This window comes from Fundulus heteroclitus, chromosome 19, assembly GCF_011125445.2.
Source record: "Fundulus heteroclitus isolate FHET01 chromosome 19, MU-UCD_Fhet_4.1, whole genome shotgun sequence".
NCBI classification, from domain to species: Eukaryota; Metazoa; Chordata; class Actinopteri; order Cyprinodontiformes; family Fundulidae; genus Fundulus; species Fundulus heteroclitus.
The window spans coordinates 24,559,942-24,574,241 of NC_046379.1; the positions used below are offsets into that span (position 1 = coordinate 24,559,942).

At 42.7% G+C, this 14,300-nt stretch overlaps 2 protein-coding genes across 2 annotated transcripts in view; both read left to right on the forward strand.

Moving 5' to 3' along the window:
- l2hgdh (L-2-hydroxyglutarate dehydrogenase) lies at positions 1-8,880 on the forward strand. The gene is made up of 10 exons (XM_012872255.3): positions 1-216; positions 2,041-2,156; positions 2,392-2,543; positions 4,864-4,995; positions 5,090-5,252; positions 5,378-5,412; positions 5,496-5,663; positions 6,689-6,846; positions 6,938-7,069; positions 7,143-8,880. The coding sequence occupies exons 1-10, from the start codon at positions 125-127 to the stop codon at positions 7,336-7,338; spliced, it is 1,344 nt and encodes a 447-aa protein (XP_012727709.2). The 5' UTR covers positions 1-124; the 3' UTR covers positions 7,339-8,880.
- Positions 8,881-10,679: 1,799 nt separating this feature from the next.
- Positions 10,680-14,300, forward strand: part of LOC105932910 (son of sevenless homolog 2 (Drosophila)) — a 51,655-nt gene continuing 48,034 nt past the window's right edge. Inside the window, exon 1 of the mRNA XM_012872228.3 lies at positions 10,680-10,914. Coding sequence (XP_012727682.2) covers positions 10,831-10,914 — 84 coding nt within the window. The 5' untranslated portion in view covers positions 10,680-10,830. The remainder of the gene's footprint in view (positions 10,915-14,300) is intronic.

Consider the following 14,300-nt stretch of genomic DNA (forward strand, 5'->3'; position numbering starts at 1 on the left):
GGGCGCCGTCAATGGCTAGCTGCGAAAACAAAAGAGCAAGACGGACGAACGAAGCCCAGAAAGTGCGTCGGACCGCCGTGCCATGAAGGAGAAGCCGCGAGCCGCTCGTTAAAAGTTTAGAGCCATGATGAGAATACGGAGCGGAGCGGTTTTAAAGGCGGTTTGTGCAGCGCAGCCGAAGCTGCTAAAGGGCATTGCAGGCAGGCGGCTCCACAGGTAAGACTGACTGAGGGAGGGCAGAGGGGTTGCTTACTAGACGAGAGGCGTTTCTCATTGTCAGATTTTAAAAACGTTAAATTGGCTGGACTGGTGGTACTAATGGAAAAACTGTATAAAAGAACCAGAGTTGTGAGATTCTCAGGTTTCTGTTTTCTGTGCAAAGTTTTGTGTCCCAATCTGTCCCTCGTTATCTCTCTCTGACCATTTATTTGTGGACATTTGTTGCTACGCACAAACTGCGCTCCTCCTTGTAAGCTGCTTTTAAAGCAAACTCTGAAATTTAAAACATTATTTTAAGAAAAAGAAAAAAAAAAACTCACTCGCTTCCTGAAGAGTTGCCTGTTGAGGTCTTTAAGAGATTAGTTCAGAGATGGAATTCAAGTCTGCCACCTTTTGGACATTCAGAGACAGAAATTATCTAGCGTTCTTTCCCAAAATTAAGCTTGGTCCAATTGGATGGAGAGCGTCGGTGTACCTCAATTTTCAGAACCTGCCACAGCTTTTCGATCATCTGCTGGGGTAGCAGCATCAGAGCAACTGGCTTAAAGAGGCCCAACAAGCTGATAGAGAAGACCGGCTCTGTTCTGGGGACCTTTCTAGAACCTCTGGAGATGACTTCCCAAAGAAGGATTTTTTTCATAAAACGAAGAACATTATTGACAACCCAGCAATCAGCATCTACAACAACTCATTGAAGAAACCCGCATGAGTTACATCAGCATTTAATTTGCTTGGAGTTCCTCCAGCTTGTTTCCCAAAGATCTCACATTTCCCATAATAACTGAGGGAAAAGATTGCTTAAGTTTCCTCTTTCTCTCTCTTCTTCTTGCTCCTGCTCTGCATCCTCGGCGCTTCATTTCAGCTCCTCTGAGGGTTTGAGGCTGTTGAGATGTTAATCTAACCCGGCAAGCCAGATAGATAATGTGTATCACTCTACGTTCTGCACATTATCAATCTGGATCTGCTCCCATCCAATCCGTTCGGGGTAAGGAGGGACATTCGGCAGAACCTTTCGAGCTGATTGGGCGTAGCGACTCCTAAGTGCCCGCCTACCAAAGGTTGGTTTTAGCCAATCACGGTATCAAATGAAAATGTAAGCAGCCAGCACCATGCGAAACCACAAGAAGTTACGCTGGTCAAGACACTTGCTGTTCTTTCAAAGAAGAAATTGTTGATTCTGACCAAACAGATGTGATAGCAGCAGCTACGCATGCGTCCTCCTGGGCTGCCATGTTTATGTTGGTTCGGCTGTGGGCTCAGCCGCTCTTGCTTTCCTCACAGCTGGTATGTCCCCGCCTTAAACCATTATACTGCAACGTGATTGGCCAGAACCGGTTTTGGTTCAGCCCCAAATAATTGAGATGGGAGTGTGACAAGATGGATTCTCGAACGCACAAGTACCGCAAGAATTTAGCTTGCGGTAACTGTTAATCAGCTGCTGATTAACAGTAGTTGCACAAAAAAACAAGTGGTTGCCATAGTTATGCATCATAACAAATGTCCCAAAAATTAAAAAAAATCCTTCAAGCAGAACAGTATCCAACAATAGTGGGGACAAAAATCCCAAAAAAGCAAGGAGGAATTGAAGTTCCTCGAAAAGATTTGCAGAAAGAAAAACAAAAGAGTTACTCCAACATGCAGCCAGCTTGAGCAGCACAGTTCTAGAAAGATTTCCCATGCTGTTAAGTTTCAAAGGTCTGTTGGTCATAAAGCGGTGGCCGGTTACACATTGAAGCACTGAGTCAAATATTAGGCTCGGTCTTCATTCTGTGGCCCAGTTGAGTTGCAGTGGGAATTTGCACTGCTGCCTCTGTTTTTCAGCACGTATGATGTGGCCATTGTCGGTGCTGGCATCGTGGGCCTGGCCTCAGCCAGAGAGCTAATTCTAAGACATCCGTCTCTCACCTTCGTCCTGCTAGAGAAAGAGAAAGAGCTCGGTAAGTTGGGCTTTTAATTTTTTATCAAGAAACAAAACTCTGCAATGATTTTAATATGAAACGTATTTGAGTGATTCACCATTTATGCAATTCTTTATAGACACCATATAATCTGTAAAGCAGAGCCAAAGAAATATGGAGGAGATATAAAACGCATGAACATTACTATTTCTGAAACTATGCAAAATCTCACGTTCGTATTTATTTTTATCCACCAATCTGTGTGTCCTACCAGCCGTACACCAGAGTGGCCACAACAGCGGAGTCGTCCACAGCGGCATCTACTACACGCCCGGCTCGCTGAAGGCCCGGCTGTGCGTACGAGGAGCAACTTTAGCGTACGAGTACTGTGAGAAGAAAGGGATTCCTTATAAGAGATGTGGAAAGGTGGGTTCCAACTTGATAAGGTTTTTTTTTTGTGAAGGCTGTTGATTTTAGACGACGTACTCTAGGCGGTCAGCTGATCCACATCTGAGTGCATGCTGTCTAGGCCCAGCTAAGTAAACGTGTGCACTCAGTGTTGGCTTGAATTAATTGATTAATTGGGGTCTTTTAATGATCAGTTGAACTATATGGGGTCTGTATATTTAAAAACAAGATTTGGTCGCACAGATTTCAATTTATAGAGGGGTTTTGGGCAAAATGATAGACACAGACTGCATGTATACATGCACCCTCACTGATATTTGTGTAATGTCCCTCGTCTGACATTGTGCGTTAGCTACAAAAGCGTGAGTGATCAACACACCTTTGTAGCCATTGACATATCTTTGGTCTAGTTCTGGCTGAATATTATCAGAAATGGTAGACCCCATTGAAGATTTTTTTGCTTCCTGACATTGACCTGCCTTTTTAATTCTAGTCTGACAATATTCAACTGACCTCTTTAGAAACTAAGCATCGCCTTGATTCAGTTTTGTAGTCAAGTCACTATGCCTTGCGTCCGAGTCCAGGTTCGAGTCTCCAGTGTTCAAGTCCGAGTCAAGTCCAAGTCATTAAGAAAAATCCAAGTCGAGTCCGAGTCAAGTCCGAGTTGAGTCACTATTGATCAAGTCGAGTCCAAGTTCTGCACTAAAGTAAGCATAGCCTACATGTTTTTAAACAAAAAAAAAATAAATACACACTCCACCACATTGCGCTAATAATTTAGATATTAAAATCATACACTAAATAATATTCTGACATATTAAAATTATAGCTTAATGATATAAAAAAGTCGAGTCTTTTTCTCAATTTCCGAGTCAGAATGATCTGAATGTAGGAGTCCGAGTCCAAGTTCGAGTCATCAGTGCTCAAGTCCAAGTCAAGTCACGAGTCTCTAAATTTAGCTAATGACTCGGACTCGAGTTCGAGTCTCGGACTGGAATACTACAACACTGGCTTGATTTAACCAAAACCGTGTTTGGCGTCTTTGGGATCATTGTGTTGGAACACCCGACCCATCCATCTGACCCAAACTGTCACCTCCGATGAAACTAAAAGTGGTTAGGATGCTCAGGAACGACTCAGGAACGAAGGTTAGGTGTGTAACTACGGCTCTATGAATCTATGTATAGGTTCTGATTGGTCATCTGGTGTGACGCCGTTGGTGTTATTAGTTGCACGGCGCATACGCAAAGGGTACATTCAGGGCTTTCAGTACCGCCCTCTGGTGGTCAGGAGGGACGAACTGGAACCACCAAGGCACAAGCCCTGTAACGAACCGCGGGATTCTGGGACGGCGGTGTCCCTGTGCAGAGAGTTTTACCTTAGCGTGGACCCAGAGGGCGCCCTCTCCAAAAATCAACACCTTCAAGCGTGACAGACATTAGCAGCCGCCCATCTGCACCGGCCAAACGCCTGCTGGGGTTGGACAAAAGATTATACTTCTGTCCATAACAACAAGAAGCATGTGAATTTTATTTATACGGCACTTTTGTAGGATGAAACGACAAAATGCTTCACAATCAAATCAAATAAATAACAGTTTAAATAAAAGCCAGGAGTTTATTCCTGAGAACAGGGTACCATCTGCCATGCATGATGGTGCTGGAGGCATCATGCTGAGGGATTGTTTTGATCTTGCTGTCAAAGTACCACTCGGACCACTGTGCAAGCGGTACTGGTGCACCGCACAACGTGGGCGGAATAAAATCTGACAACTGGAGTAAGGTTTAACTTGGACAATGGTATTCTAGTAGGACATTGATCCCAAAGGCACGTCAGAACTGGTTTTAAAATGGCTAAAACAGTTTAACCTTAGGCCTTTACCTCAACCTTAATTAAACATTGAGGGAACATGCTCAATAGCTGGGCCAGGAAGCTAACCTCTTTACACTAACTAGACCAGTTCTGATTGGTAGAGCTGGCAATATCCCACCAGAACTAAACCAGAAGCGTGTCAAGGGCTACTAAAAGCTAAATGACATTTAACAAGTATTTGTTTGGGCATGCATGTATACATTTGAACCTTTGTTTGCAATGTGCTGCAAATAAATTGGAGAAAATCCACAAAACTAGTGCCCTTAGTTCAAGTTTCCTGAAACTAAAGAAGTTTTTATACCGCCTGATAAAACAAATGCGTCTCATAGGTCCAAATCAAATGACGTCTATGCTGATGATTAGTGGATGTAAACGTCTGATCGGCTCTGAACACACTGTCATTAAAATGTTTAGTTGTTAAGTATTGAACTTTAATGCTGACAGTTAGTTTTTCCCCCTCCCACAGCTAATTGTTGCTGTGGAGCAGGAAGAGATTCCCAGACTGAAAGCTCTGTACGAACGCGGCTTGAAGAACAACGTGCGCGACCTCAGCGTGGTTGATGCCAAGGGGATCCGAGAGCGAGAGCCGTACTGCAGGGTAAAAAGGGATTTTTTTTTTTTTTGTGTGTGTGTGTGTGTTTAAATTCAGTAAAGGCGTGAGGGGAGAGGCTAACCTACTGTCATCTGTTCAGGGCATAATGGCCTTGGATTCGCCCTACACTGGGATTGTGGACTGGAGGATGGTGGCTCTCAGGTACGGCACAGACTTTGAGGAGGCAGGCGGCGCGGTGCTTACCGAGTTCGAGGTCAGGGATATTTCCACGGTCAAAGAGAGCCCAGCTGGGAGCCCCGAGGGTAAGGAACGTTTAAAAAATCTCAACGCTGTCACCAGTTTCTAAAATCCGTGGCTATTCGTTTATTTTTCTTTTACCGGGTTTTTCCGTCTGCTTCTTTTTCTCGTTTTCTCATTTCATTTTCAGGAATGAAATATCCTATCGCTATAAGGGATAAAAAGGTGAGGTTCAGTCAGATTAAAGTTTCACAAAGTTGAACCTGCGTTCTGTTGTCCCTTAGCTGTGCACTCTGCCTTTTTAACAGGGCGATGAAGTGCGGTGTCGTTATGTGCTGACCTGCGGGGGCCTGTACTCGGACCGCCTGTCGCAGATATCCGGATGCAGTCCGGAACCAAGGATCGTCCCCTTCAGAGGAGATTACTTGGTCTTGAAACCGGAGAAACACTACCTGGTCAAAGGAAACATCTACCCTGTAAGTCTTCTGAAGGCAGAGTGTGGTCCGGACTCGGTAGGCGTGTTCTGACTGCAGGAACCTTTTCCATGAACCAGGGTGATGTTCTGTGGCTGGTGTTGTTCCCAGCATGAGAACCACGGCCAAGCCAGACCATCAGGGTAGAATGAATCCTAAAAACTGGCCTGGTAGGAATAGGAAGGTGCTGAGTTTGGTGTCTACCGTGAACGTTGGCCAGGGTTTTGTACTGGGAGGGTGCTAAATATTTCTAACTGAATTACAATTCTCAGCTTTTTTGTTTTTGTGACCTTCTCATTTAAAACACTCTGTACTCCTAAGTCATATTTTCTATTAAATTAAAACAACACAGATGTATTAGTTTGCAAAAAAAAAAAAAACACAGTTAAGCCTTTTCACTCATTTTATGTATAAACCAGTTTTTCTTATAAGGATTTTATTTGCATTAATAAAATCAAATGACCTTAGTTTGAATTTTGAAATAAATGGAGCAGAGATTTCTGCCTTTTACAGTCTATGGAAATGGAGAGAGTAAGGTTTTCGTCAAAGCCGTGTTTGGGGATTTTAGGCTGGTCATGTTAGAATGTTTTACAGCAATTATGCTCCGATGTACAAAGTAAAACAACCTCAACCCCGTCCCCCCTTTTCCTGATTTTAGGTTTTAGAGAAACATCTAAAACCTGCAAAGGTTTTCGATGTTAAAAACCTGTAAATATGACAAACTTCCTTTTGACTTTTTAGTTCTGTTTCAGAGAAACATAGAACTGGAAATTAATCACAAGTTTTTCTATTTTCCGATTCTACAGAATTCTGCATCAGCAAAATCTTGTCCGTTTTTGTAATATCTTACTTTCTGTACACCATGCATTAAAAAAATAGGAAATGGTTTTGAAATGACAGTAGCTCAGTTTCCTAGTTCCCAAACACTTTTAAAGGGCTTTCAAAGGAATGACTGATTCAAGGGTTAGGGTGACTGATTCAGTCGATTAGTGACTGATTCAGCTTTAACTAATTAGCGTCTCATTTAGGTTCCCGACCCTCGTTTCCCGTTCCTTGGTGTTCACTTCACGCCGAGGATGGATGGAGGCGTTTGGCTTGGCCCCAATGCAGTCCTTGCTTTTAAACGGGAGGGGTACCGCCTATACGACTTCAACGCCCAAGACTTTGCAGACGCCCTCTCCTTTAGGTATGTTGTTGGTCATCTCTCCTGTGGTCATATGCATGTAGTGTTTAAGGCTCAATATTTTTTTTTTCTCTTGTTTTCTTTTTATTCACAGAGGCCTTCAGAAGCTTATAATTAAGAATCTAAGTTACGGGATGGGGGAAATGTACCGAGGGGTTTTCCTTGGTGCGCAGATTAAAATTCTGCAGAAGTATATCCCTGAACTCTCTCTAAATGATGTGCTCAGGTAGTGAAAATATTATACCATCTTATATGATTGTTTTGGCGGTTTTCACTGACCCGCGTTTCCACCTGTCCAGAGGCCCGACGGGAGTCCGAGCTCAGGCCCTCGACCGGGATGGGAACCTCGTGGATGACTTTGTGTTCGACGGCGGTGTAGGCGATCTGGGCAGCCGGGTGCTCCACGTGCGCAACGCCCCCTCCCCAGCAGCTACCTCCTCCCTCGCCATTGCTGAAATGATTGCAGACGAGGTGGAGAGCCGCTTCACGCTGTAGACGCTCGCAGCGGTCGGCGTGATGAGACTGCAAAAGCGACGGAAATCCAGACTGAAGTTGGAAATTCAAACTTTACGCGTCACAGAGCCTCTTGAAGTTGCGCCTTAATTTTGACTTTTTTTTAAAGACTTTTCTCACTGAAGTGCTCAAACAGGAATGTTTACTCTCACATCGCTGTAAAAAGCCCATTTAAACCTCTACTCAACCTTTTTGGAATGAGACGCATCATGGGTTACAATTAGCAGCAAAGCTAAATATGAAACCGTGAATTTTTTTTTTTTTTTTTAAACTTGTGAAATTACTTGTTTAGAGTATTAACTTCCAGATATGAAACAGAATCTGGACGTGCCCTTTTTTAAGTTGGTTGTTTCTACCTGTTGAATTGTGGTGCTGATGTGCTTTCTTTAATAGCTACATTTGACTTGAGTATGCTTGAGTAATTAAATGGAAAAAGGCATCAAATTTTTCTGCGCAGGAAATGACGTTTTATGGGGAAAGGATGATTCTTTGTTGTTTTCAGTTCTAATTTCCCCATGATATCAAACCTACATGAACTGTTTGACCTTGTGATTTTCTGTCATTTAAAACTGTGATCTTTTTTTAAACTTACCTCCTTTTAAAAAAAAAAAAAAAAAAAAGTTGCCCTAGTGAGTACTGCTGTAGACATACATGCAAGAAGATCTGTCAGTGTTATTTTATTTACTTACCAACAAATGAATACTAATAGATTTTTACTCCAAAAAAATTTTGTTTTTTTTGGATTAACTGAATGTGCATGAAGTTCTGATGCTTGTGCCATTGTCACTTTTTTACACTAATAAAGGCACTGGGCAAATATACATGATGCAGAGAGATTAAAAGATATATTTTTCAATCGATTAACTTTTTATAAAAAATACAAAGTTTTTGATTGGGGCTTTGCTGAAAAATGTGCTAATTCTCGTTTGCGTGCTTTGGGTTGATGACATCACAAGAGGTGCAATAACTGGTGCATCATCCCCAAGCTGTGATGGATGCTGGCGTAGGTGGCAAAGCTGAACAAAACCATGATAACAATGAGTGTCTTCAAATGTAACTGGTACAAATCTGTTTATTTTCCTGGTTGTTGTTTTTTTTCTGATTTGTTAACATACAAATTAACGAACTGTATAATTAGTAAATGGAGTCCTTTGCTTGTATCACCTGTTATGTTTTTTGTCAGTACAGCTGCAGTGCACACAGTCTGAACTCACTACTGCATCTTAACAAAACAGCTGTTTTAGACTAATAGGCAATTTGAGTTTTTCTTCTTCTTTCCACTAGTGTTGACTAGAAAGATGAAGTTAATGGTTGTATTGTGGGTGCATACATGATAGGGCTTGCATTTCTGGGTCATTCAAAGTCAGAAATGGGTTCAGGTGATCTAGCAGATCTACAGGAAAGTGTTTAGGATCTTTTAATCATCCTACTCTAATCCATCAGCCAGACCTTGTGGTATTTATTGCAACTTGGGTTGTAATGATTGCTGTAGAACTTTGATCATTAAACGTGGCCATTCAAGTCTGTCTGGGGCATATACACACACCTCTTCCATCTGTTTTATTGTTTTCATATTTTGCTGATAGGGCGTTTTGCTTCAGCCAAGCAGAACACTTTTGAAAGTAGATTTTAATTTTGTTAAAATAGATCAAATCTGATATCTCATGTTTCATAAATTAGAATATGGGTTCCAATGAGGCTTGTCAGATTAAAAGTACTGTTTGAAAATAACCTTTAAGCAAGTATTAAACATACTTTTATTATATTTTTTTATTGGTTTGATGAAATATTCCAATGTTAAATGTCATGTTTTAATTTTAAGCAAAAACAAAACATTGACATAAATTAAGGGCTTTAAAACATCAGTCTGTAACAAATAATGAATCTACATAATTTAATTAGGTTACAGAAACCAATTAACTTTTTTATAATATTAAAATTTATTTAACATGGCTGTATACCAGGAACAATAAAAACCTAAGCTACTCCAAAGATTAGTTGCCTTCTGTGATGTCACCAGAGGCATCTGTAGGAGGATTTTTTGTTTTAATGTAAGGGCAGCTCTTATCCTGGATAAATAACACTTTTACGATAAATAACAAAGTGAACAGTAAGCTACTTCTAAACTGGGTGAGATTTTACAAAAAAAAAAAAAAAAAAAATATGTACAGGTTTCGGAAGCATCCCATTAGTTCCGGGGACATGTAATATACAGATTGTCCACAAGAGGGCAGAATAACAATGATAACTCCGCCAATGAACCTTAAAAGGTGTAGAAAATGTTTAAATTAGATCACTTTCACAACTAACGGTGTCATTACTAATTAACTGCTTTATTGTTTCAGAATAAATGTCCCTTTTGGATTTGTGTGTGTGTGTATTTGTGTAAAGCCTGTATAATAATGTTTCACCCAACTTAAAAAAAAAAAAGAAAAAGAAGAAAGAAAATGTGTTTGTTGATTTATTTAGTAATTTTATATAACTTTTTTTTTTTTAATCATTACATAATCATACGAGCGTTTCTGTCTCGTTACATGAAATTACGCAGCGTGCGTGCCTGGAGGACGGATGGGACGCGCAGCTGCAGCGGCAGGCAGCGGCAGGCAGCGGCAGTAGCGGAGTTGTTGTGAGCGATTCCGACTTCTCCAACCAAAAAAAAAAAAAAAAAAAAAAAAACGCTTCGACTTCTTCTCGCAGCTGCGCTTCACCCACCGACAATGCCTTGGACTTCCCACTGTTTCTCTGAAGGAATATACGCTGGACGTGCCATCTGGTAGCGGCGGAAAAGATGACTAAATGCGAAAGGACCCGCGAAGAAAAAAGTGTGCCTTGTTTGGAGCTGGAGGGGTTGTGTGCCACAACATAGGAGTGGAAGCGCATCGAGGCCAGCAGCTGCCCGTAGCCCCAGCTAGCTGCTTAGCTCGCAAAGGTTACAGGTGTTTTAGGTGGCAGGTAGCCACACGTAGCTCGCAGCGGGCTGCACGGCCGGGCGACCCGTTCCCTGTTGTAACTTTGACGTAAACGTGCCTGCCTTACACTTCTGGGACCAAACTAATTAGCCCGGCGACCAGCAACATTGTTATTAGCTGTTAGCTCTTCGGCTAGCCGAGCTCTGTGTTTACAGCTATTATTAGCCGCCAAGCTAGCGAGTCAACTTCGCGGCTACATGTGCTTTTTCGGTGCCCAGTTTTTCGCTGTCACCCCGGACTCGACGTGGAACTCGCAGTGTGGTGGTTAAAAATCATTCTGCGTTTATTTTTATTTTTTACTACTATTATTATTTTTGTGTGTGTTTTTTTTTTTTTTTTTTCTTTTTTTACACAAACCAGTGTGACTCGTTCACCCCCCACACCAACCTCCACCCACCTCCCCCCTTTACCCGCTCCGGACCGACCCACCCATAAGGACTATCTATTCGGGGCCGATGCTGACAGCTCAGCCCGGATCACGGCCACGCCAGGAGCCGCTACAGCGATGCAGCCCCAGCAGATGTACGACTTTTCCAGTGAAGAGAACAGTCACAAGTGGAGAGGCCTCTTCGTGCAAGCTCTCAAAAAGGTATCGGTCCGACGAGACCTCGTTTGTTTTTGGGCTCCGCCCCCCAGGTGGAGGTGGTCCGGTGCCGGGGCTACAGGTACAGCAGAGTGGGGTCTGGATGACAGGTCTGCGCCGTGACAGCAGCACACATCCATCCACTGTTCACACACACACACACACACACACACACACACACACACACACACACACTGACCATTCATCTTAGCGCCATCCTTTCAGATAAGTGGTTTAGTAGTAAGGAGCACTATACTTGCAGATATAGTTAAGTCCATGCTATTTTTTTTTTCTTTCTCCCATTGGTTTTGTTTGTCACACACAAACAAAACACGATTGTGAGTTTGGATAAATAAATAACGATGACTCCTCAACCGAGCTCTCTACAGATGTGCACCACAGCTGGATCATGGTCGCCATTGTTGCTCCTTGCTGGGACCGACCTGTACAGCTCGTTTTTTGTTTCGCTTTCCGGGTTCACTGTCCTTGAAATATAATATAACATGCAGCTCATCTCTTAGCGGCATCTTCAAGCAACGACAAGTGTGCTTTTGACTGTCTGAGGTAACTAAGTCTAGAATTTGCACCCGGCCGGCCGAGTACCACCAGGAGTTAGTCGTAGTCGGCATTTCAGGTGTGAGGACGGAGATGTAGCCTCGGTAGAAGATGGGTTTTGGTTGGTTGTTGAACAATTTGAAATTGTTTTCGACCGGATCTTTTTATCCACGAAACACCAGGATTGTTTAAATTCTCGTGGTGTTTTTAAGGACGACGTGCCGCCACGCTCTCTTGAGGTTTCCAGGGCCCCTTGGAGGAGAAACAGGCCCTCAGCATCCCTCGTCATGGACCGCTTTTCATCGTTGATTTCCAGGCCTGTAGGGGGCGCTCACCGACGCCGCCTCCACTGACACAGGCTGATCCTCACCAGGGGTCAAAGTTTTATCTGCAAGCCGTTTTTAAGGCCTCCTGCTAAATCACCCGCCGAGATGTAAACTAGTCGGCACCGCCGGTCCGCTCGTGCTGCCATTCAGGTCGCTCGCGATGATAAATGCAGCCAAATAAATAAATAAACCGCCTGGACTTAATCTAGTCTAAAGAAGTTGTCATTTAACGCGCTTGTTGGGCTCTCGTGGCGTAATAGACGTTGCCGGAAGTCCTGAATTGTAGGATTGACACAAAGACCCACTGAAAATGACTCTGAGAGATGGGAACTTGGTACAGAAGACATTTCCTACACGCACACACAAAAATCTGTTTTCCCCTCATCCATTATAAAAGGATGACTATCTGTATCAAAGGTTGAGCCTAGTCTGATGCTTGTTTAATGGATGCCGTCTCGCCTCCTGGACTAACCGTAGAAAAGGTTTAGATTGTGTTGTTGTGGTGGTTGACAGGTCTGCGTGTCTCCAAATGCTTTGGTTGCCTAAGTTCCCTATAAAGATATATCCCCCCCCCCCCCCCCCCCTCACAACTATGAATTTGAAGAAGTTGCTCAGGGTTGCCCAATCTTTACAGTGAACTGTGTTTCGGCGTCTTATGATATGCTAATGACATGCGGTGAGCAGATTAAGCGTCCGCCTTTAGCCCGTGTTGCACAGCGAGCTGAGGCCGTGTTTGTCGCTTCCAGACTTCTTAGTCTGCCCTGATTGGTCCGTACAGCGACGATGTGCATCCCCCTGCTTTAAGCAGACGGGTTAAACGCAAGAGTCAAGTTTCTGTCCTTTTTCTTAAGACAAGATGGTTTTATAAACTGTAGTTGAAACGTCCAGCTAGAGATTACTTTGATTTTTTTTTTTTTTTTTTTGTTAATGTCATTGGTCAGCAGTATTGACCCGTATCAGTTCCCATTTTCACTCTCCCTTTCTTTTTCTTGCATCACCTCGGCTTCTCCCGATCATCACAAGGTTCAGTTTCTGTTTTCTGCTCAAAGGGGTTCTGATGGAGTTTGAGTCACCGCTTGGCGGAGGTGGGGGGGGGAACTTGATTTGGCGTTTACAGAGGAGACGGAACAGGAGCTTATTTTCTGGTTCGCTGAAGAGACAGGTATAGGAAACTGGTTTAAATAATAGGCTGCCGTTTGTTGCCAAACAAAGCCCAATGCCACTATCATGCGCTCAGTAGTGGAGCTCGTGCTCTAGACAACATCACACACACACACGCTAAAAATATTTCAACATTAATTTACCAAGCTTTATATTTCTAGACCAGATGAGAACTGAAGCAAAACCACGTGCTTTAAAATATGCTTTGAGATGAGGTTGATTAGCATATAGCCCTGTTTAGGATGGGGTCATAATTAGAAATAATTACTCAATCACATTAAATAATACTATTTTTAGTCTAAAGAGATCAAATGTATGCATATTTATATTTTCTCTTGGAATATTCTCAAGTTCTTCATAATATTATCCATATTGCCAGCTTTCTTTTTTTTACTTGGTTATTTGAAGGGCTGTACATAAGACTGACATTACACTGTCATAAACATGACATAACACCTGTTATGAACATAAATGACTCATTATGAATGTTTAGGACTGTTGTCATTAATTGTCATTCGGTAAATTATGACACTATTAAACCAAAGTTGACATTGTTTAACATGTCTTTGTTATGACAAGCCCTTAATTTTACCTAATCCCAAATCAAGCCCTTAATTTAACCTAATCCCAAATCAAGCCCTTGGGTCATTGTCCTGCTGGAAGGCGAACCTCCGTCCCGGTCTCAGATCACAGCCAATCAGATGCGGGTTTAGCTCAAGAATATTCCTGTATTTAGCACCGTCCTATACATATGCACATAATCATTTTCTGTTTTTTAGTATTCAATAACTACAGCTGGTAAGCTATGAGCATTGTGTCCGTTAAGCAGCCGACAGCAGGCTGGCTAGTAGCTACTACAGCAGATAGTCTTGTTGTGACATTAGTGTGTCACCCTTTTGTTTCAATGGCGTTGAACACGTGAGATAAGAAAGTTGCGCTCCTACGTCTCCTTCCTATGCATTTAACACTAGCATACATATCATGAAGTTAAATTTTTATTTTATTTTTTACCAAATTGGCAGCCCAGCTCACGCATGCGATGTAAACTGCAGCAACGCATCACAACAAGGACCCAATAAGAACATTGTATGATAAAAATCGAGGCGCTCTGTGCGTCTTCCAGTAAGCCGTCTAAATCAGCCGAAGGTCGTCAGGCTCGCAAACGCATAGAGGGCCGGAGCTCAGCCATCAGTTTCCAGCTTTATTGTGCAAAAATACACAACGAACGTTTAGACGCCGCCTGTCTCTTCTTCAAAGTCACGAGCAAACACGGCAGCTAATTACAGATAACCAGAAACATCTGTCCAAAAATAGCCTCAAACTTAGCACAGTCGTGTCACATTCCCAACA

Coding starts and splice junctions, on each gene's coding strand:
- l2hgdh (XM_012872255.3), top strand. CDS start 125: ATGATGAGAATACGGAGCGGAGCGGTTTTAAAGGCGGTTTGTGCAGCG. Junction 2,544..4,863: donor CTTATAAGAGATGTGGAAAG/GTGGGTTCCAAC, acceptor CCCCTCCCACAG/CTAATTGTTGCTGTGGAGCA. Junction 5,413..5,495: donor TCGCTATAAGGGATAAAAAG/GTGAGGTTCAGT, acceptor CCTTTTTAACAG/GGCGATGAAGTGCGGTGTCG.